Source organism: Hoplias malabaricus, chromosome 1 (assembly GCF_029633855.1).
Source record: "Hoplias malabaricus isolate fHopMal1 chromosome 1, fHopMal1.hap1, whole genome shotgun sequence".
NCBI classification, from domain to species: Eukaryota; Metazoa; Chordata; class Actinopteri; order Characiformes; family Erythrinidae; genus Hoplias; species Hoplias malabaricus.
Genome location: NC_089800.1, coordinates 5,682,215 through 5,706,511, shown reverse-complemented (window position 1 = coordinate 5,706,511; position 24,297 = coordinate 5,682,215). Strand labels below are relative to the sequence as shown.

Here is a 24,297-nt window from a genome sequence, read left to right as displayed (position 1 = left end):
AAAATGTGGATTTTTTCCAAATCATTCAAAAACTCCAACTGTCACATTTGGAACCTCAAAAATGTTTGATCTGGCACATTTTAAGCCATTTGAGAAGATACTGTGTGTGTGTGTGTGTGTGTCTCTCTCTGTTGCCCTGTGAAGGACTGGCGCCCCCTCCAGGGTGTATTCCCGCCTTGCGCCCAATGATTCCAGGTAGGCTCTGGACCCACTGCGACCCTGAATTGGATAAGGGTTACAGATAATGAATGAATGAATGAATGATTCACACACTCACACTTGATTTACAAATGCAAATCTTTTACAGATATTTTAAAAAAATTATATTTACACATAACAAATATTATTTCCACATTTGTTAATTTAAATTATTATCGTTGTTTTAAATTTGATTATTCCAATACATTTGTGGATTTGAATTTTACGTGTACGCAGTTTCTCAAATGCAGCTACAAATCTTTTTGACCCTTTTTTGACTCCATACAAACACACATTCCCGCGAGTCCGATTCAGAGCTGGACGAGGGTCGTGTTTTGGGCAGCCAACCATCCCGTTTTTGGACACTTAAAGCCGTGCTCTGTTTGGAACCAATATTGGAGGCGTTTTATTCTGTATTTCTGAGTGGAAACCGTTAAAACGATGAAGCTCCGCAACTCTCCCTTAGCCAGAGGTAACGGCTAATCCACGGCATGAGAGAACGCGCTTCTCATTGGTCGTCGCTTATTTAGCCAATCAGAAGCCAGAGTTAGCTGTCCGTCATTCAGTGCTGCAGCCAATGGAGTCAAAGTCCCTTCCAGACAAACGGTACTGAATTACTGTTTTAACCTCACTTTAAAAACTGACGTTATGTCCATGTTATGTATGTTTGTGAGGGTAAATATGATAAAACCATGTATGTTATAATGGACTACACGTTTATCTATTCTGTATGTTGAAATTGTGAATTCACGTGCATCCTGTGGATAAACTGAAACAATTAAGAGCTGTTATGCTATTCATTAAAGCTTATTTGGTCCAGTCTGTACCTGACACTGAGTGTAATGGCGCATGCTACCCACTGAGTTTGACACCCCTGGTTTAGCTAGGGTGACCAGATCTGAGATGGTGAAAAAGAGGACACGCCGGGATGAGCTCTCGCCCCTCGCTGCCGTTGTAATGTTTAGCTGAACCTATGTGTGCTTTTAGACCCTTTACACCTTTATTTGCTACACAAAACATGGGATTTTCTTTTTTAATTAATCCGAGAACTTACATTTACGTTTCGGCATAGCTGCTCGAGCTGAGGGTGGGTACATGAGCGTTGCCTGACTGACCAATTAAATTTTTACAGAGAAGGTTATCGACCAATAACGGTAGCGCTACAGTCAGACCGTCCAATCAGAAGATTTTAGGCTACTTCACCACGCCCCCTTTTCACTCAAGCGAACCAATCGGAGTAGGGGAGGGCGGGACTAGTATGTGAACGAAACTTCTCGAAGTTCTATGTAAGCTCTAGAAAAACAAAATCCCGGATGTTTGTGAAATTCCGCTCGGACCTTTTTTTAAGTCTAAAAAAGAGGACATGTCCGGGTAAAAGCGCACGTCTGGTCACCCTAGGTGTAGCGTATATAGCACAAATGCAAAGCACTGCAGTTTTATTACTGTATATGTTTTTGACATCATGTTATTCTGAGTGTATAAGTTAAGCAGTCATCTCAGAGTAAATTTTCGTGTGAAACCAACATATTAATTTATACAGTTTTTGTAGGCTTGCACTATTAAACAAAAGCCCCTCATTGTAAGATCTGAATTCTTGCTTGGTTTTATCTTACAAACATTTGTTAAATACTTCATAGAGCAACATTTTCTTGGGGCTAAGCCCCGGGTCTCCTCACTGTGAGGATTGGAACCATATTTTTAAATATCCAGTACAAAAACCAATAAGCAAAATTCAGGCATCAAACATAACTATATTTGAAGTAAGCTGGAAAACTTATTTGTGAAAGGATTTGTACTAGGAGTGGCTCCTTGGAACCAAAGCCAATTTCTTCCTGCTTTGCACAGAAAGCTCAGGAATTGGCTGTTCCTTAGAAATGGGAGGGGTCTGTGTTTGTCTGTATTCTTATTGGCCGAGCAGGTGTATGCGCTAGAGACAGTTTCATGTGACTGCACCTGCACTTGCCCTACTTGTTCAACCTGCTTCAGATTTAGTCTCTCTCTCTCTCTCTCTCTCTCTCTCTCTCTCTCTCTCTCTCTCTCTCTCTCTCTCTCTCTCTCTCTCTCTCTCTCTCTCAGACACACACACTCAAAAAACACCCACAGCCCCACCCCATCCCAACAAGCCTCCATCCCCCTCTTCACCTGTCAGCGGAAATGCCTGACCAAACACTACGGCTAGTTCCTCGTATCAACAGGTAAATTTCTCAAATGAAATACACTCTGGGGTGTGACTGACAACATTACAATATTATAGAATCTGTGTTGTTTTACTCTTGTGATTCACAGCTAACACCCGGACTACTGGGAGTGCCACCTCAGTTTTTCCTTTCCTCTTCTCCACACGCTGGGATTTTGACTCATGCTCTTATCTAGATTTTGAGGAAGAGGAACACACTGAGAAGATGGGGTCAGAAGAGGCCTACAACTTTGTCTTTAAAGGTGCGTTATGTGCTATTATTTAACCTCTGACATGTTTTTAATATACTGTTTACTAATTTGCAGTTAGGGAAGATTTACTCATCCACAGACATGAACATTTGAGCAAAAGCATGTTATATTGTTTAATTTTGTTGCTAGCTAAACACACCCATGTCATTATTGACAGAACAACAAGCCTGAAAGACTTAACTACATTCATATACCGTTCTGTCAGACACCAGAGCTCAGATTGTTTTAATGGGTATGTTACCATCTGCTGTTGCAACAAACTTTGTGCGTGCAAAAAAGTGCTGCATGTTGGTCTTTGTAGCTACTGGCCATTCAGAGCACTCAGACTGACCCGCTACCAATATCACTTCCAATGGGAAAGTTGGAACGGAACCATGGAGCCACAGAGTTTGAGATTCACTTGTAGAAAGAGCCATTTTCCCCATCTCACGTTAAACCAAGTATGTGGGTGGCATTTACCTGAAGTAGTGATGGATCAGGACGCATTGGGGCAGGAATATCAGCTTTTGAAGCGGGTGTGATGCTTAGGACAATGTTGGGAATGCTGAGATTCCCAGTTTCTGGGTGTTTTTGGTAGCACAAGCCACTGATTTAAAGGCTTAATGCGTAGATATGAGCCTTTGTTTTAATTTCAGAAGCATACACCAATGTAACGGCAACCTCTTAAACTTTCTGCAGTTCAGCGCTAGGCCTTGAGAATGTCACTACTGCAGGCTCTCTAGTGGATCTGATATGAACTCTATTGTAGATTTTGTATAAGTGTGTCATGGCAGGGGGTTAGTGCACCTGCTTTGCCCCTGAAGAGGAAATGTGCATAGCATGACACACTGGCCTAAGTATGCAGAGCAATGACTGTAAACATTAGTCACATGATGTTATGAAGGACATTTGGTGACTGAATTGCCGTGACTGCACGGTTTCAGCAATAAACCAAAGCAGAAAGAACCAGGTGAATGGCCTCAAGGAAGACGTGCACCACTGTTGGATACGATGATTTCTGAATTGCTATAAATATGTTCACGATCACAACTGTACACAAGACAAATGGACATAATGTGCAGTGTGGTACAAAGCCAGGGTTGGATATTTTCGCCCAACCGAGGACTGGTTTCTTACCCAACATATAAACTGAAAGCTCCAAGGTCGCAAATCTGATTTGCCATAGCAACCAGGGTGCTGTTTGCACAAGGCAGGTTACCGTGCAGTGTGTTTTTCTCCCAGTCTTACCTCACAGTGCACAAAGTAAGGTTTCACCAGTTTCCAGGATTGGAAAATCAACACAGATAAATGATCAGCCAGAGACAGGATGAACAGGATTTTTTTACCACTTTAAGTTGAAATTAAACCAAGATTATACATACATTCCTTAGAAGACATACACAGGCTTTGTTAGTCCAAAGGTGAATCAAATTCCATTAGAAGGGCAAAATTTGGCTGTGCCTCAAATGGATTCCTTCTCCCTACAGAGTGTACTACATGGGTCATAAATATAAAAGCGTATTAAGGTCTTTTACATGATGTATTTGAATGTATGTATGTAAGTAATTCATGACCTGCACTGTCTGAAAGTTATAATCTCCAGAGAAATGCACGGAAATTAATGAGACAGTCTGGAGCAGCTGCACATGAGTCACACCCAATACTGTAGCATTGGGGTGCCCAATGTGTTGACCAGCTGGTTGCACTGTGCACGTTTTTAAATCGTGCCTCATGTGGCCAACCCCACACTCTTGTACATATTCCTGTGTCTGTCTGAGTAGGTGTGACATTCCTTTTTTCAATTACGAAACTTTTAAACCTCCCTAACTGCAGTTGCCCAAGTTGTTGCAGGGTGTGATGGCCAGTGTTTTAAAAAGTTCATTTCAGCAACAGAACATCACAGATGACTCATAATAACATTAGCCCTCTTTAGGAATATTGTTTAGGCCCTGACCACCTCAATTAAGGGTGTTTAACAGTTGTTGCTAAATAGCTAGCACAGGCCTGGGCCTGTATTAGCAAGACAGTAATGTGTTATTAATGGGTGGTTCTCCATTTGTTTTCCAGTGGTGCTAATAGGGGAATCAGGTGTGGGCAAGAGTAACCTGCTCTCGAGGTTCACCAAAAATGAGTTCAACCATGACAGCCGGACGACAATTGGTGTTGAGTTTAGCACAAGAACTGTGCAGTTAAACAACCTAACAATTAAAGCCCAAATATGGGACACAGCCGGTCTGGAGAGATATCGAGCCATCACCTCTGCGTGAGTATGGCCTGTGTGTGCATGTTTGGAGGGCTATTCCTGTAGTGTTCACACTGTTTTTAAGTTAAAAGGTTGCATTTATTACACGAAGAGTAAGTACTTTAGCTTTGTCTTCTCAAGGAACATTGCCTAAGTCTACCACCCTTTTTATGACTTTGCTACTGTTTCAATATTGTTTTTTCATACCCTTGCAAAGTTTGACTCATCTATAGCATGCCACCCAAGTGAGCAGTAAAGTTATATTAGCACATTCTTGCCCTCCACTAAGACAACTTTCCTGAGCTAATTATTTTATATATAACTTTATTTAAAACTCAGAAGAAAAACTTACATGAATATAGATAATAATTGATTGGTTTTAAAACAATATCTTGGAGTCTATTTTATTGTTTGTAGCTGTGTAGACTTTAGCATGCTAACCAGTAAGCTAGCACACTCGATTTCAGTTAGAAGGGTGATAGAACAATCATCATACAAATTCAACTTCTCTACAATTTTGCTTTTGCCCAGAGTAGCTTTGTTGACCAAAATTTGACCTGCGCAAATCTTTAAAAAAACAATGCAATGTGCAATAAAATCTCAGTTAGATTCTTTGGTACAAATTAGCAATATTCCCATAAATGTTCTCCCCCAAAACAGACCAAAACTAAGCCCTCTTCAGGTAACTAAACCATCTTTCTTCTGTTCCTCCTTTTCAGTTATTACCGAGGGGCTGTTGGAGCACTGCTAGTTTATGACATTTCAAAGCACCTGACCTACGAGAGTGCCGAGCGTTGGCTGAAGGAACTTTACGACCATGCGGACCCTCACATTGTGGTCATGCTAGTGGGCAATAAATCCGACTTGGCATCTATACGGTCTGTGCCAACAGAGGATGCAAAGGATTTTGCAGGTACTACACTGAAACTTAGTTTTATATGTTTTTATATGTTTTATAGCTTTATACCTCTAAATTCCTTAATCTCCAGGGGTTGGTATGTGGAACCATACTTACATTTTTAATGCCATAATATGGACTTGTATAAACATAGGAATTTTCTAACAGTTATTGAACAGTAAAATATTAAATAATGAGTATAAATATTGATTAATATTAATTATGCTAATATTAAAATTAAAGCTATAAAAGGCCAAAATATCCCAAAAACTTATTTTGTCACTCATATACAGAAAAAAAGGGATTGCTCTTCATGGAAACTTCAGCTTTGGAATCAACAAACGTTGAATCTGCGTTCAACGATGTCCTTACGGGTGAGTCCTGTATACTGTCAATAACTCAGCTCAGATTTCTACATGCTTTTCTACTTTGTAGCCCATTTCTAATGACTGTAGTTTATCTGCCCTGTTTCAGTAAATACAATATACAGATAATAACATATTTTATGTTGTTGGTTTATTTGCTAACGTTTGTCCAGCAACTGCATTAATGTAACATAACGTGTTGATGTGAAAAATGATGCTTTGGCTCAAGTAAATTCCATGAAAATTTCCAAAAACTAATTTCTCTTACAGAAATCCATAAGAAAGTAAGCAGTAAAGAAGTGACCCGGGGGTCCATCAATGCTGTGTCTCTATCCAGTCCCAAAACGCCTCCAGCTGATTCTGAGGAAGAGAAGAAACCATGCTGTAAGAACTTGTAAAACCGATGTGGAAAGATCCGTGGACCGTCATCTCTCCTCCTTCCATCCACTTCTCAATCAAACAACCATAGGAACCACTTTTTGACGACTGACGCAGTCTTCCTTCGTGCATGTGACCTTCATGAGAAAGTATTTTTGTACGTCTTAAATTTCACAATATTTTAAAAGCCACAGAAAAGCCTTTGCATTGGGATATTGCAGCACTTTTCAAACAAATCCCTGTCTGCTGCATCTGCACCCTATGATTGATGTCGTAAAATCAGTCCAGTTGCTCGAAACCTATAATAGAAACCAATGGGCCGTTTCTGAACTCTGTGAATAAGCTTTTGAAATATAGGACACACATTAATGACTACAGCTGTAACACACTAGAAAGGCAGGTGTTGAGATGAGAAAGATTTAAGAATGTGTCTTCAAAGCTATTCTGGTGAAATTTTACACAACTTTTCAACACCAAGGCAACACAGCAAACAGCAGATCCAGTTTTTTTGCCTTCATTAAGGGTCTGTGGTATCCATAGTGATCAGAGTCTGTGAAAAAATCTGTGAAAACAAATTACCACAAATGTTTCCCTCTGGAAAAAATATATCTTGTCTCTGAAAGAACAAATTATACAGATTTAAAGCTTAATTCACGTATACCTTTGACCGAAGAATTAACCAAAAGTGTTCTCCAAATCAACTGCCCATTGCCTTTTATAATAAAGGGGTTTTCTGTTCTTTTCTTAGCATCAGGAGGTGTGATGAAATTGTTATTTCAGAATCAGAAATGTAACAGATGAAGCAGATAGGGATTGGTTTTAAAATGCTGAAGTATTCCTTTAACCCAACAACTGTTGAAGCATACAGACGTCAATATATCCTTGTGAATATGTGAGGAAAGTACCATGTACGAAATCATTTAATACATTATAGTGTAATTTTAATTCAGTTATCAACATTGTTCTTTCTTGTTACATTTACAAAAGAAAATATTTCCCTTTGAATGAATAAAGCAGGCTGTATTTAATCTGTCACTGAGTCCTCAGGCTTGACCTTACTTGAATCATATTATAACATTGGTATTCTTAAACCAGGATCATCAAGTGAATCGACTTCATTGTATTATCAACAAAAACCAAAATAACACAGGAATATTTATTATCACAATGTGGTGTTAAAATATTAACAATATCAGGGAAAGGAGTCATTTTTTTGGATGCATATCAACTTTGTTTGGACTTGTAATAATCGCAATTCATTTCCCAGAAAACATCATTATAATCATAGATTGCATTTTATAGAAATATTTACTGTATTAGTTAATACTTGTTTGTGTGTCTGACACAAACCTTGTTCTGCTTGTATCATAACGGCACTGTCCAGTGCAGGCCAGAGGAGGAAGGGTCCAAACCTGGATTTCTGGTAAAGCTGCTTAACATGTATCAGCTGTAAAAACAACGATTATGTAAAGATTTACACAAATAAAATTGAACTGAATACAAAGAAAAGCCTTTGATTTCTGTGTGGTAATATGTGTGTAAAATCCTATGTACTGTGCACCCTACACAAACCACCCTTAATTTATTTAACCTGCATTCATTCATTCATTATCTGTAAGCGCTTATCCAGTTCAGGGTCGTGGTGGATCCAGAGCCTACCTGGAATCTTTGGGCGCAAGGCGGGAATACACCCTGGAGGGGGCGCCAGTCCTTCACAGGGCAACACACACACTCACACCTACGGACACTTTTGAGTCGCCAATCCACCTACCAACGTGTGTTTTTGGACTGTGGGAAGAAACCGGAGCACCCGGAGGAAACCCACGCAGACACAGGGAGAACACACCACACTCCTCACAGACCGTCACCCGGAGGAAACCCACGCAGACACAGGGAGAACACACCACACTCCTCACAGACCGTCACCCGGAGGAAACCCACGCAGACACAGGGAGAACACACCACACTCCTCACAGACAGTCACCCGGAGGAAAACCACGCAGACACAGGGAGAACACACCACACTCCTCACAGACAGTCACCCGGAAGAAACCCACACGGACACAGAGAGAACACACCACACTCCTCACAGACAGTCACCCAGAGGAAACCCACGCGGACACAGGGAGAACACACTGCACTCCTCACAGACAGTCACCCAGAAGAAACCCACACGGACACAGAGAGAACACACCACACTCCTCACAGACAGTCACCCAGAGGAAACCCACGTGGACACAGGGAGAACACACTGCACTCCTCATAGACAGTCACCCGAAGCAGGAATCGAACCTACAATCTCCAGGCCCCTGGAGCTGTGTGACCGCGAAACTACCTGCTGCACCACCGTGCCGCCCCTCCAGTTTAAATAACCATTACAAAAAAATTTTAATATTTGAAATTAAACAGAAGCTTCTCTGAATAAAATACAAAACCAAACTCTTAGTAGTTATTTGTATAATATTTGCTTATACAAATTAGCTCTACTATAATACTATACCATCACAATAACACCACAAGCTACTTTAACTGGAGTTGCGTCTGCCAAACTGACTTACCATGATATATGACGTATATTTGTGGTTTAAATTAAGTCTTTTATTAAGGTGATCTGACTGGTTTAGTGTGCATCAGTGTTAGCTTGTAGCAATATATAAATGTAATAACTGAATTCATTACACAAATTTAATTACAAACCCCACTCTGTAAAATGCAAGTGTTTAATCTGGTTAGCATGCCCTTGAGGTGTTGTTAATACACTAGAAGATGTGTTATGAGTGAAAATAGCAGTCAACACTTTTTGAAACTGTGTTTTAAAGACAGTTTCAATGCGTGAATATAGAGAGCCAGGGTTTCTCATGTCATAAACCCGAGGAACAATCCCCTCAGCTGGCAAAGTGGGGCCTTTCAAGCTGCAGGGAAATGGCGGAGGAGTAGGGGAAGCGTATATTGTTCAAATTTCATAGATGCGCAACCTTAACGACTGTGTAGTTTTACATTTACCTGAGCCAGCTTTTAAAATTTTTTTTTTACGTGGAAATAACTTATAAATATGTAATTTTCTATCAACATGTCATAATTTTTTTCACCATTAATTTTTGCCATAGAGGAAAAACCGCTTAGACTTATACTTCCTAATATGGGCATAACGCTGAAGGAAGACATTGAAAATTTGCAAATGTGCAGCGATTTATAGGTGTTTCACTCTGAAATGAAATGAACGAACACTACGTGGCATTTCGGCTCAGTCCCAAATGGTTCCCTGCTCCCTATGTATTTCACTATTTATGACAAGATATTACGGCTTCTACATTCAAGCATTGCATTAATTATCGAAGTAAATACCGTTTTATATTCAGTCATATCTCTATGTATCCCTGTATATCATTTAATAAACTAGTTGAGTCTAGAAATCCTAGTTTTATAGCTTTAATATGCGCTATACAACGAGAAGCCAAAGGGAACCATTTGAGACTCAGCCGTCAGGTGCTGTAATCCGGGGGCGGGACCATACCTGCGAAAGCCGGCGCTCTCGCTGATTGGGCACAGGTTTTTTGAATGACAATAGCTTGAGCCAATCAGGCGTTGGCTGGTGGCAGGTGTTAACGTCTCCAGGAGCGAGATACGAGGACTGAAAGTTTCGGTGACGCAGGCTAACGAGGTCTTCCGTTTAAACGGAGAAGCTGAGACGATTTGGCTTTAAAATACTTCTTTCCTAAAAGTTTAACGTATGTTTACGTCATTATACGCGGTTTATAAGCAGGCGTTAAGTCTTTTTTAGCGGGGAGTTGAGTGACGAGCGTCTGTCTTCATGACAAGTTTCTTTGACGTTAGTAAACGTTAGCCTAAAGCTAAGTTACTTTCAGCAGAACTATTCAGAAGTAGTGTTGAATCTGCGTTTATTCAAGATTTCACGTTAACTCGCCTATCAACGACTCAGAACCGAAGCAATGACGGGTAGAGAAGAAGAGTACGACTATCTTTTTAAAGGTGAGTGGCTTCAAAAAAAAAAAACAGCCCTGACTTCAGTCCAGAAGCTAAGCTGTAAGCATAGCTGTCAATTAGGTTAACTCGGTGTCAACGACAGGGCACACTAACCCCATTTCTACTCAAAAACATTCACTGGACGCATAAAAATAGCTTATTTTGTCCCTATAACCCCTCAGTACGGGGTGTGCTCTGATATTACAGCGATGTTACTACACTACACTTCAATGAACGCCTTAAAGGGATATACCACCTAATTTTCAAAAAAAAAAAAAAAAGTATTATTCAGTTGTGAACGTTTTTAAGAAGTTTTGGGAGTGATTTAATGTATGTGAAGTGGTCCAGTCCTGAGAAGCTTACGATTTAGAGGCTTTTTACCGTGGTGTTGATATAAAAACCAGACGTCTTTATCTATTAATGACTCATTAATGAGTATTAAGTGCAAAGCATATAAACAGTGTGTGGACATTGTTTAACTATATTTAAAAAGAAATATCAAGATTAATCAGTACTTGGATAGATGCAATGAAAATTAAACCCCACACCCAAATATTTTATTATTATTATTTTATTATAATCATTATACCAACGTCATTACATAAAAAGTCTCAGACACAGAGGTTCATGGGTAAATCAAATCAGAAACGCGTAGACCCTCTTTACCATTGACAATGCATCACAAATAGGTGTCATTTACACGTACGTTGTCCTGCTCCTTTAACTGTAACAGCTGTGGAAAAGAGAGGTCTCAAATTAAGGAAGCTGACATTTTGAAAATGACCGTTTATTTCCAAATGCTGCGCTTTCACAACCATCTGATTGTACTGTTGAAGCTAAATCTTTTCCGTAAACTGAGACAGAGTTGTACTCTTCTGTATTTCCTCTCCTTCCAGGGAAATGGCCAATAAAGAACTTCTCCCGAAGGCTTTTAAGTAGCCTCACCACCATAATATCACAACTAGTCGCAAACACAATGGTCTTTTGAGTGAGAAACTAACATTTGCAGTCTGTTCCTGAGCGGGAGTTCCCCAGGTGCAGTAGAACCAGAAAGACCTGCATGAATCTCCTTTTGCATCATGTGTTTTCCCTACAGACATGGAAAGAGGAGAACTCGAACCTCTTGTAGTTTTAGATTCCCAATAGTTTGCTGAGCTAGAAAAATAAAAGGAGATAAGATTATCTTCTTTCAATCTTCCACTGCTATTGCACATGGCTTTACGTGGCCGCAAGTAAATCAGGGATTTAGGAGCCGGCCTGTGGGGGTGTTTCATTAAGACATGCCTTGACTCTTCCCCTAGGTGTGCTTTAAACAAAGAGCCCCACCTCTGAAATGCTGCTACACCTCTAACTGTTTGATCATGACTCAGTCACAGCTAATGAATCATGGCTCAGACTTCTGCACAGAGCCACTTTCTGCCTAATCTCCAGTTCACCAACTTTCCATCAGCTGTACTTTTTAGTGGAGGCTAATTTTATTCAGAGGTTATCTACATCTCCCTGTCAATGGTTAATTCTGGGATGTTTGATGTTTTACCTGTGGCCTGTGGCTGTTGTAAAACCAGCATATCTCTAAACTTGTAAATGGGGTTAATGGGTTACACCAGTACAGAGATTATAAGCTGATGTCAGTATTAAATTAATGTATGTGCGTATCTGTTGAGAAATAGCGTTAGAAATATTGAAATTAGGAGCAGATCTGTCTTAAACTTACTTTTTTTCCATTTCAGTTTGTCTCTTCCTCATGTTTATATTTAGTTTTGTATATATTTAAACATAAGTGCATAGTGTCTTTGTACAAATCTGATTGGATGAAACGTGTTCTCTCAGCTCGTGGAGAATTTGATCTGTAGAAACCTTCGCTTTTTTACTGTGGTGAGACTTTTATCGTTCATTATAAAAGATCTTAAAACCAACAAAACCTCCCGGACTGACCACACATCCTCGGAGACATAGTAATCTTGCTGACCGCTCTTTTTAAATCCCCTCAGTTGTGCTGATCGGAGACTCTGGCGTGGGTAAAAGTAACCTGCTGTCTCGCTTCACACGCAACGAGTTTAACCTGGAGAGCAAGAGCACCATCGGTGTGGAGTTCGCCACTCGCAGCATCCAGGTGGAGGGCAAAACCATCAAAGCTCAGATCTGGGACACAGCAGGCCAGGAGAGATACCGCGCCATCACCTCAGCGTGAGTGCTAAAGCAGTAGGCCACGAGAGGCCGTGTGTTACCGTGATTTTTTTGCAGCCGTTGTTAGGCGAGTAAAACTGCTTTAGTAAAGTGTGGTGAAATCATTGAAGACTTGGCTTCAAGTTATTGCTTTAAAAAAATGAAGGACCAACACAGTATTTTGAAAAGAGCCTTTGCTGAATCAGTCTTTTAACGTATTGAGCCTTAAGCAATGATTTGTTTAATATGTATTCTTTATTTGTAAAATATACTGTAAACAGTTTCTCCGTAGGAATTCTCAAGAAATCACAGTCGATGGTAATGCTGCCTTTCAGACATTCTTTCTTCTTCTGTATGTCTAATAACCCTGTGTGTTTTTACAGATACTACCGTGGTGCTGTGGGTGCTCTCCTGGTGTACGACATTGCAAAGCATTTGACGTACGAAAACGCCGAACGTTGGCTTAAGGAGCTGCAGGACCACGCGGACAGCAACATTGTCATCATGCTGGTGGGCAACAAAAGCGACCTGCGGCACCTGAGAGCCGTGCCTACGGATGAGGCCAAAGCGTTCTCAGGTTGGTTTAACGTTGCGTTTACTGATGCTGATCTTTCGTATATAAATGTATCTCTATATTCAAGTGACACCTGATGATGAGGCGTTTCATTGGCTGACACTGAAACCCAAGTGCAGAAACATGTAAGACCAATATGTGGAAATGGTTTCTGTCCTTAGATGGAATTTTAATTGGTGTTTCATGTGCCTTTACCAAGGATGAGTGCTGGGTTACAAGGGTAAGTGTTTGTTTTCACAGTGCTGGATGTATTAAACTCTTAAGACTGCAAGAATTTTAGAAATTTTAAGGGAGATTTCCCTTGATTATAATCATGTAATACACAGGTCCCTGAAACATTACTTGCATATACTGCTTGGATAATGCACGGTTAATTCAACCGTTTATATATTTGGTTGTTGATACCATTGTATGTGAATTTCTCCGTGGCCTTGTTGTTTGTGTATTTGCCCTCATAATGACCATTAGGAGAATTTTAAATATGGTTTAGCATGGAATAGGGGCAGATAAAGAAGTATATATAAACAAAAAAGTATTGTCTGATGGCAAACAATTTTTATATTGAATATATAATATTTGGGGTGGCACGGTGGCGCAGCAGGTAGTGTCGCAGTCACAGCTCCAGGGGCCTGGAGGTTGTGGGTTCGATTCCCACTCCGGGTGACGGTCTGTGAGGAGTGTGGTGTGTTCTCCCTGTGTCTGCGTGGGATTCCTCCGGGTGACTGTCTGTGAGGGGTGTGGTGTGTTCTCCCTGTGTCTGCGTGGGTTTCCTCCGGTGACTGTTTGTGAGGAGTGTGGTGTGTTCTCTCTGTGTCTGCGTGGGTTTCCTCCGGGTGCTCCGGCTTCCTCCCACAATCCAAAAACACACGTTGGTAGGTGGATTGGCGACTCAAAAAGTGTCCGTAGTGTGTGAGTGAATGTGTGTTTTGCCCTGTGAAGGACTGGCGCCCCCTCCAGGGTGTATTCCCACCTTGCACCCAATGATTCCAGGTAGGCTCTGGACCCACCGCGACCCTGAACTGGATAAGCGCTTACAGATAATGATGATGAATGAATAAATATAATATTTCTTACTTTTATTAATAAATAAAATCATTTAGTATCTTGGGATTTTATCAGAGTTGAATATACATGCTTAATTTAAATAAACATTATTAAATTTACAATAAATATAAAAGTTATGTTTACGCTAAACTCAGTAACTTGGCTTTAATAGCTAATTTATGTAACAGTGAATTAAATGTGATAATGATATGTGTAACAGCATCATTTTACACCATGAGAACCACAAGGAAGCACCTGAAATCCGGTAGATCATGTTTGCTTTTGAAATTGGTTTAACTTGGTTCACATTCCTGAATTGTGTTTTTTCCAGAGAAGCATGGGCTTTCATTCCTTGAGACTTCTGCCTTGGATTCCTCTAACGTAGAGCTCGCCTTCCAAACCATTCTCACAGGTGAGTCTAATCCATAAATAGCCGTATTGTATTCGTCATCACTGTGAATGAAGTATATTTCAACACCATTTTTACAACACCAATAATTGCACTAATTTTGCATGTTTCATTCATGCGGCTTTTGAATCAAATATATTTAGTGCATCATATCTGGCGAAGATTAACACACCAGTACAGGAATATATTTTATTGGTGTGGGTACCTGCCGTTAGGTGGCAGCAAATTCTAAGCCACTAACCCGTGTAAGTCCCTTGTGATTTTAACACGTTTTGAGGTCAAGTTATCAGTATTTGCTCCAATAAAATATACATGCCTTTCAAAAGGTGTTTGCTTTGTAAGTGTTTCTTCTTTAGGTGTTCAGACACTTTCTTACCTTTGTTACTCTTATGTATTTTTTTCATACATTATAAAGGAAATTAAGCATTGTTCATTTTGCAATCACAGGCTACAAGCTTGTTCTCTCTCTCTCTCTCGCTCTCTTTCATTTTTTTCTTTCTTTCTCTCTTTCTCTCCTTCCCTTTTTGCAGCAATCTATCGCATTGTTTCTCAGAGGCAAATCTCAGGGCGTGGCGAGGCTGATTTCTCCCCCAACTCTAATGTAGTACCCATCACAGTGCAGCCCACCCAAGGCTCTGCCAAACAAAACTCCTGCTGCCAGAACAACTGAGCAGCCTCCACAGGACCACAGGATCATGGGTAAAACCGACATCAGGCTGGACACGGGCCACAAAAGAGGCCTCATAAGCTCTGCTTAGTTCATGCTGTCTCACTATGCAGCTCTTTGTTATCAAATGCAACAAGCTTTATTGGTTGTGCCCTAATTCAACGATTTATAAGCTTTAATATAGGAAAAATACTTTTTTTTACATGGACTGATATCATTCTTTATATTTTCTCACTGGTAGAGAACTGGGAGACCATTTTTTTTTTATTTTTATGCACTTTTCTCAAGAATAGACAAAGAAAGTGCTGGAAGGAACAGAGCCTAGAATGTGCGACGGATGTCATGATGCCTGTGTGTTTTACAGCTTTAGATGGAAGGAGGGTGCTACAGTGAAATTCTACACTTTTATTAACCACTACACATGAGTCTAGCTTCTGTTGCATCCTTGAACAAGGGAAACACAAAACGAGACCTAGTTCCTCTCTGCGCATCCCATAATGTCTTTTCATTAAGCTGGCTCAAGGAGTGAAGTGACCTCTGTGTATTTAACCTTAATGAATTGAAATTTCTAAGATTACATTTTTGAGATTAAATCCTGAGAGAGCCTGTGGATTTTTTTAAAAAAAAATACACTGCAACAAACATGTCTTCTCATGGTGGTGTTGATTTGTTGTTCTGCCTATATTTAGTCTTTTATTTATGGTTTGAATTATTGTATGTCATTAATCGAAAGTGTGTCCGTTCTGTATGTGGGGCATTCCGAGTCGAGAGTAAAGAACATCTAACCGAAACGGACCCGGAAGTGTGTTGTTAAGTTATTTGACCACTTTATATGCAGCACATATCTTTGTGTTTTCTTTTCTGACTATTTTTTCTGCAAATATGAGACATATAGCTTTTTTGTTTCTTTATTCTAAGCAGATGTGTTAAGAATTTTTAACGAATATTTTGAATAGACTTCAAAGAATCTTGCGTTAGTGGCTTTCTGGGTGTTGTCCTTTCCGTAACAGTGATTTAACCTCTTTTTTCTGCGGCTAGAAAACAGAGAGGCAGGGACTTAGACCGAGGCAGGAAGCAGCCCCTCTCAGGCTGGAGGCTCATCCTCTAGGTGGATGTATTATGTTGCAAGATTGAGCAACAGTGGCGCTTGGAGCTGCTCACTGAGGAGTTTCTGATGTACTGGAAGGGGCTTGTCTTACTGTAAGTGAAATCCTCATTGCCCACCACTATTATCTGCTATATGTAACCTGAACAGAGCCATACCCTCCGGGATCTCTGTTAATTGTGTCCCATCTCTCACTCCCTCTCTCTCTCTCTCGCCCTCCCTTCTTATTTCACTTTAGTGGTAGTTGTGGCCAGTGCGAGGTGGTGTGGTTTAAAAAAAAAAAAAAAGGTTAGTAAAATCAGAATAGAGAAAATAAATGGCACAGTGATGAACGTCATTTAGCTGTGTTATAGTAACTGCATCATCAACATTCATCATTTTGTTACCAATTACCATATATAATAAATGAAATGATCAGTACACTAATGCTAAATATGTCAGAGTTTATGTAGCAAACAAGCTACAGTATTTCTTTATAAGTGAGAGTTAAACACTCCTCCTCAAGCTCCTTAATTTACATACCAAATTATGTAAGAGTAACGCATGTCTGTAGAAATTATCATCGACTACCACCTGCTGATTGTTGTTCTTGGGTAAAATGGCTAAAGAACTAAGTTTTCATGAATAAACTAAGCTCCGGTTGATGTATTAGGCTTTTAGAGTTTATCCAAGCATTTAAGACGGTGTGTTAGTACTTTTGCATTTTGAAGGATGCAACAGTACCTTTCACCCAGTAAATACTTTGATTTAAAAGGGCAATAAAAAATTGTTTCCAAAACATTACTTGAAACCTAAATACTACTTCATTGCAGTGGAATATTTCATGGTGATGTGAAATTAAGGCTCACAGCAGTCTATAAGCTGGGGTAAATGCCATTCTTTCCTCTGGTATTCAGCAGAAATATGCCCCTTACATCTTGTTCTGGTCTTATAACTAGACGTGTGGCCAGCCATGTGACTCTACATAGCAATGTATCCTACAAGAGAAATGAGGGGGAAAAAAAATGTGGCTTACTGTTCTTTTTAGCATTAGTGGCATTCACACTTAATGGAATTAGAGGGATATTATCTGTGTATATGTACATTATAAATAAAACATATTTGGCTTTGGGTGTGAAACTGGACTTGAATCACAGACTTTCCATACACTTTGAGATTATTAAATTTGTTTTATTAGAAACATTTACAATACATTTTTGAAAATAACCAAAATCAAAACTAGTATGGCATAGATACATTGATCAAATATCAAAAATGAAAAGTCACAAAAAACATGTGCTAAGAAATCAACCTGCAATTTGTATGCCTCGTGTGGGCACGACACTGAATGACAAATTTTAAAAAGAAGACTTCTGAAAGTATTGGCTAGCCAAGACTATGGTATGGCAAACCCTTCTCACTCACCAACGAGGAACCAAACACTAACAGCAGGAGATGCTGGTCCAAACTAATGCACTAAGACCACTACATGAGTTATATGAAACACTTCTACTGTGTTGGAAGATTCTGAAAGCTACCAAAGACAGACTGTTGGACCGGAGTTTTCCATCCAAAGCAAGACCAAGAATATGATCACCCCATAGCCCCCTTTTGTGTCCCTATCATACTGAAAAACATACCACGCTACACAGTTACCTTTGCCATTACAAAGTCAAAACAGTTGAGATACACTTTCACCATAAAGTTAGAGCTGAGACTGTCCTTTTTCAATGCAAGCTTGGAATTAACAAGCCACGGTTCATGGTACGCTAGAATTTGAAGTGATGGTGAAAATCTACAAGCGAAAAATAAATAAGCCCTTCAGTGCAGTGTGTACAAAAGCCCCCACTTGTACGCAACGAAACATTTTCATTGTTTTCCAGGCCCGGTGATACAAAATACATGCATTGTATTACAAAACATTTGAGTGTATTTTTTACGTGAGCTGAAACCAGCACAGATCTACTACATTCCATCGACGTGTAGAAAGCGCAATAGCACAAATTGCAGGGGCAGTTGAATGTTGTTTTTGAATAACATTTTTTTTAGGACGTCTGTGTCAGGATTTTGAACACACTCTGAATTCTTGGAACATTATGTAGTAGATGTATGCGTGAACGAAAAATATGTATATGCACAATTATACGCCTGCTTCTCCATTCCAGACACCTCTGAGATGCCCATTCACTTCACTGTGGTCGAAACAGATGAAGTGATTAAAGTACAAGAAATTAAAATTAAAAAATTGTTCATTACAGGAAAATGAGGGAGAAAAGGATTCTGTATTCAGTCAGCAGTATGGGTTTAGTTAAAGGACAGGCAAGCAACACTTTTGCCAAGTGTTGATGCGATGCAAAAAGTGATTTTTGAGGCACAAGCTTGAAATGACTAAAATACCTCCTAATCCTAAAAAATATTTTTTTTCCTGAAATTATTCTATCGTTAATGCACGTCTTTCTCTAAAATCGTGCACATCTGAAGTTAAAATATAAGCCTTTGAAAGTCCACACCACCCATCTCATTTTACACTGTCAGAAGTATGAAGGATTTATCTAACTTTTATAAATAAAAATTCTATAGTTTTAATCATTTTAGTAGAAATCAACTTCATGTGTTTTAGAAATATATTAACCTTTACTTTGTAATAAAAAAAACAAAATGCCTTGAAGTTACTTATAAATATGTTTGCTTCATTTAAGATATTCATAAATAACATCCAGATACTGACCTCTCCCTCTTTCTATGAAATAATAACCCATGTTAGCAAAATAGAATCTTACGAAAATGTTATAAGACTTTTTCCCCTTAGTCGCTTCCTATAGGGAGAATCTAAACAGAAATGGTGGAGCAACAAGTTTCTCTAAACCATGGCATCAAAAACATAAAGCTTTTGTCTTTGATTGATGGTCAAAAAGGCAAAAATTACACACTGATTGGGTGGTCTTTTTACATTCAAAATGCATTGGCCATCTATATCGAAAAGGCATTAGAATTACTTTAGTGCATTATTTACATTTGTCTGTTCACTTTACTATATGAATGCTGCTGTGTATATAGATAAATGCCTAGAGCCCTGCTAACTGGATTATGTAAAGGGGTTGTTTGAGCTATTGTTACAAATTAGTAGATAGTAAATATTAACAACACTATACAAAACTTAGATTGTACCCTTATGGAAATATTGTGACAGCTGATGTTTAATTTTCGGTAATTGTGCATTAGATACTATACGTTGGGGAAGAAGAAAAAGTTTTGGGGGGGGGAGAAAAAAATAACTTAATACATTATTATCTTAAACACTAGATGAAGTAATTACTAAAGCTCTCTGTATTACATGTAGCTCTTTTATATCCACATTTCAAATGATAAAAGGTAAATGCTCTGTAATTAATCAGCATGCATAACCAATATTTATCTAAGGGATTATAAAACCATAGAACACCATGTACGTATTATAAACCACAGTGTTTCTTAATATTTACCTTCACAAATACAACACATTGTCAATAAAATGAAAATCCTTCTTCCTCTGTAATTCTGAATTGGACCACTTTCCAGCCCTGTACTCTCATAATTTAACACCTCCATCCTCTCTGCATTTACAACACTGTTTTAATGGATATAGTGTTAAGAACAAACCACGTTTGTATTAGGTATAATAAGATTAATTTCATAGTAAATGGAATTTGCTGGTTGCATTATTGTTAAAAGACTATAGACATTCTGGTCCTGATGAACTGTTATTGCAGTTGTCTGTATATTGGTCTCTTTTTGGGTATGTTCTACTATGTTTTTCTATGCTTTCTATATTTAAATGGGCTTGTGTTTTCTGACCCAGCAGTATGACATTTGCTGTTTGAACTCAACTGCCATGGTTTCCCCGTAATAACTGAGAAGGCTTTCAGCCTATTTAATGCTATAGTAATATTTAACTGTACGGTTTCTAGGTTTTTGAATCTCTTTTCAATTCTTTGGCTAACATAAACACTTTAACTTAAACTTTCTATTGGGATAAGAACTAGTTACACTATAATATAAACAAACTGTCAAACAGAAACATTATTAACTTTTAAAATATTTTCATAATTGGCTTAAATACTGAAATATATTCTCATGATATGCCTATGGTAGTCACATTTTATATCTATCTCCGTATATGTGAGTAAATACAATTCTTTTAAATTTAATAGCAAATAAATGCTACTCTGTAAAAAAAAATGTACCTGACTCCTTGGTATGACGGGCTCTGTTCACGCCTGCTGGGAAAATGTCTTTAATAATAGCTGCAGTTTATACCACCCAAAACTTACTGTGTGTGGATATGACTTGTCTTGCTATAAACATTCTACAAGTAATTCGGTCCTTAGTCTGATGCTAAAGTCATACAGTATTAATGTACTTGAGGGTTAGAGTAACGTCCACTTGTTCATGCTGATAGGCTCTAGAATTATGCATTTCTAATTTGTCAAACAGGAAATGTCACTGCGATTATTCTGCTCCAGAAAATGTAAAGCAAGAGCATTCACTTGAGGAGGCTCCATTTTAAGTTTTCATCATTTTAACAATGCTAGGATTATATACCGTCACAATGCACATACCTTTGTGCTTCGAAGCATAAAAAAACCCGACTAAACGATGCCTGAATGAGATGCTTACAACTTTGAAAATATTGATTTTTCATTACTTTGAGAGCTACCCTTTGTCTAGTTTTGTATTTACGTTAAAATATAGATTGTTATTGCTTTGTGTATTCCCTGACTTGATGAATGTAGAGATCCAGGAATACGCTCTTGAAATGTTTTTTTTTTTTTTTTTATCTACATGGGCACAGTTTTTCTAAAATCCAAGCCAGTGAATGTGATTTGCATAATCGTTTTAGATGTTTGGCTTCAAAAATACACAAGTTGTGCATAAATACATTCCTCCAAATAGGCCATTGTTTTTTTTTTCCTAGGTTAGTCAATGCAATTGATGAATTCACTAAAAAAATAAAGCAGTAACGTTAAGGTACTGTTAGCAAATGAAACACAAAAACCTTGGCATGAGCCTGCGTCACAAAAATTTCGACTGAGGTGAGACTTGTTTAATCTGTCTTCGTATTGTACCAGTGCAAATTGGAAAAACAAAAACACCTCAGAATGTAACCAAGTGTAAACAGTAGTAGTAGTAGTAATAATAATAATGTAATACATTAAGCTCTCTAAGATGTTTTTCAACTACTATGAATAGTATGTTTGGTTTCAGACATATGCTGTTTGTCTTGAAATAAGGTGCTTCACTCTTATCCAGACGCAATTGTAGTTGGAACGTAAGTGCTTTTAATAGCTTTTTTTAAGTAAATTCTCATTTTCAAATTAGAATGTCTTAAGCCCATGTGTATCATTGTTAAAAAAATGTTTAGGACAATATTTACCGTTCAAGAAAAATTGCTTTATAAATTGTAGTATAGGACTGGGACTAATAAAACACGAAACAAAAAAACAGTAGTGATAACGTCTGGAGAAATAATGCAAGATTATGCTGTAGTAACTGAGATATTCTCTACCAAAGCAAAAAAAACAAAAATCTTACTTGAATTTCTTACTGAATGAATTTCAGCAAGGGATATCTACGTATATTTATGTACTGTCAGTTCTACTGTTTGATAGTACAATTGTGAGCTTACCCTAACATTCGACCAGTCCCACACATGTGGCGGTGGCGCATGGAGTCTCCAAAGGGACAAAACTGACCCATTTCAGATGGACTACATTTTTCAGTGGCTCCTTTCTTTCTTTCGCAACAGCCCTCTTGAGGCAAAAAATGACCGAAAAGAGAGACCTTTTCCCTCTCCTCCAAAAGCTCTAATCTCCTCTGCCAAAATCCCCCTGCTTGATATGTGGAAGGTGGTGGGTGTGTAATTTGATTCAGCATGAGCAACGGCTAAATGGGGCGTCCCCCCCCCCCCCCCTCCGCTCTCGTGTCAATTACAATTGTCTGATTTCATCTCAGAGTTCAAGGTCGCTCTCCCATTGGCTGCCTGCAGCCGTTGGCTGGCGGGGCTGTCTCAGGGGGGTAGCGACAGGATGTCCCGCATATGTCAGAAACTCCATGGAAACTTTGATTGACTTGCAGTGCTCCTCACGCACATTGGACGTAACAGATTTTGTAATTTTTGGAGGGACTGAGAAAGACTCAAAACACGAGTTGCTTTTTTTGTTAGGCTTCCGAAACATCGACTCAAACAAACTTTAAATATTTTAGACATGTTTTTTTAAAAGCCAAACTAATAATTGTTGGCCAAGAAAGTGTTCCTCTGCCTCGAAAGGGTCTCTTTCTCTTTGAAATAAAATCTGCTCTTGGATTTTTTTTTCCCTTTGTCAGGACAAAGGAGGCCCCTTTCCCCAATGGGAATTCTAAGGCTCAGAGGAGCAGGAGAGGAGGGAGGAGGGACACAGAGATGGAAGGATGAAGGGAGGGGCCCCAGCTGCACCTAGTCAAGCTCTTCTATGAGGGAGTGGGGAGGGGTGTGTGGGTGTTTTAGAGCACCATGGAGGTGCAGTGTCCACTGCAGACAGGACCATCCACATTTACTACAACCCCCCCCCCCACACACACACACCCTCAGCTGCCCACTACCCAGTTGCTTGCACCTGGTCTGCGTCACATGACTAATTATCAGCTCCTTATTGGGAAAGGCCAATGTCAGAGCGCTCCAGGGACCATCCCACCACTGCGACAAAACAATATGCTCTCTGGGAAGGATCTGTGTAGTTGAGCAGTTGTAGTCATTATAGCTCAGGCAGGATGGTTGAGCAGTGAGTGGGATAAGGGCGCTCCCAAAGAAAAGAACTTGGGTCTGATTTGGAGTACAATATAAAACACCTGCTCCTAAACGGCTTCAATACAGACAGATAGGCAGCAGGCACTTTGCAACTCAAATGCAGAACCATGGGGACCAGGGAACTGCTGCATATTGTACTATAGCTCAGAGTCTTTCTGTCTCTCCCTCTCTCTGGCTCTCTTTTGTACATGGTCTATTCAAGCTCAGATTACCCACCACCCTCCCTTGGTTTTTCTACCAACCGTTTTCTTTTTTCTTTTTTTTCAACCCAGTGCCATTTGTAATCTACATTTGGTTTGTCCATGGTGGAAAACTGCTCACTGAGAAGTTAAATATATTGATGTAATTGTATCGAGAATGGTGACCAAGTTGAAGAGAAAAATGTGAATGAATTTATTTTGGGGGAAACACCTCTCTTGTAATATCCCACTGGATGCCTTCCAAAACGTTGAGCTGACAAATCAGTTTACTGCCCAACAATAAGCGAACCATGCTGCTGGTTTTTTAAAACATGAGGTGTAAACCACTCAGATATTTGTTTGTTTCTTTACCTGTATGTGGTGTAAAAACATAAACAAATATTTAATTACTGATTGACAATTGGTATATGGATAGATTCTACTTATTTTCTCTGTAGGATGTTTGAGTGCACAGTGTCCTTTGCTTTGATTCAGGGTGACGTGCATTTAGAATTTGATCCAAAATTGAAGTTCACATATTCAGAGGCAGAGATACAATAAATAAATAAAATTGTTTTTGTTTTTCAGTGCCTTCTGTAATAGTTGACAATCAAGCTATCCATTTTAAGGTGCAACAGTAGATTTAAAATTCTGTCAATATCTACCTTTAAAAAGCATATTTGCCCCTTTGCAGAAAATGCTGGGATGTAAAACTATATTCTTTCCAATCTTAAAAATTAATAATAATAATATATATAATATAATAATAATAATGGTAATAAACTTACAAAGTAAAGCAAAAGTGTAAAAGTTCACATTTTCTTCTGTTTCTACCCACACTGTAATTAATGTGGAAAAA

At 39.0% G+C, this 24,297-nt stretch overlaps 2 protein-coding genes across 5 annotated transcripts in view; both read left to right on the top strand.

Annotated features, from left to right (window-relative positions):
- The first annotated feature begins 511 nt into the window (after positions 1-511).
- Positions 512-7,771, top strand: rab25b (RAB25, member RAS oncogene family b). Its single transcript, XM_066644974.1, has 7 exons — positions 512-804; positions 2,275-2,393; positions 2,485-2,637; positions 4,693-4,888; positions 5,587-5,780; positions 6,059-6,139; positions 6,401-7,771. Exons 3-7 carry the CDS (start codon positions 2,601-2,603, stop codon positions 6,526-6,528), a joined length of 636 nt encoding a protein of 211 aa, XP_066501071.1. The 5' UTR covers positions 512-804; positions 2,275-2,393; positions 2,485-2,600; the 3' UTR covers positions 6,529-7,771.
- A 2,365-nt stretch (positions 7,772-10,136) lies between these two features.
- Positions 10,137-24,297, top strand: part of rab11al (RAB11a, member RAS oncogene family, like) — a 43,474-nt gene continuing 29,313 nt past the window's right edge. The window contains exons 1-5 of one of the 4 annotated variants that reach the window (XR_010795421.1): positions 10,144-10,498; positions 12,484-12,679; positions 13,042-13,235; positions 14,608-14,688; positions 15,216-16,552. Coding sequence is in view for 2 of the 4 variants with exons in the window: in XM_066644972.1 (XP_066501069.1) it covers positions 10,459-10,498; positions 12,484-12,679; positions 13,042-13,235; positions 14,608-14,688; positions 15,216-15,355 (651 nt within the window). In the remaining 2 variants the exon portion in view is untranslated. Of the gene's footprint in view, positions 10,499-12,483; positions 12,680-13,041; positions 13,236-13,393; positions 13,528-14,607; positions 14,689-15,215; positions 17,570-24,297 lie in introns of those variants that run through there. The other 3 variants (XM_066644972.1, XM_066644973.1, XM_066644969.1) reach the window with 3 other exon arrangements.

Excerpts from the sequence above, each read along its gene's own strand:
- rab25b (XM_066644974.1), top strand. The coding sequence starts at position 2,601 with ATGGGGTCAGAAGAGGCCTACAACTTTGTCTTTAAAG. Across the intron at positions 2,638-4,692 it reads CTACAACTTTGTCTTTAAAG|TGGTGCTAATAGGGGAATCA; the intron begins GTGCGTTATGTG and ends TTTGTTTTCCAG. Across the intron at positions 4,889-5,586 it reads TATCGAGCCATCACCTCTGC|TTATTACCGAGGGGCTGTTG; the intron begins GTGAGTATGGCC and ends CCTCCTTTTCAG.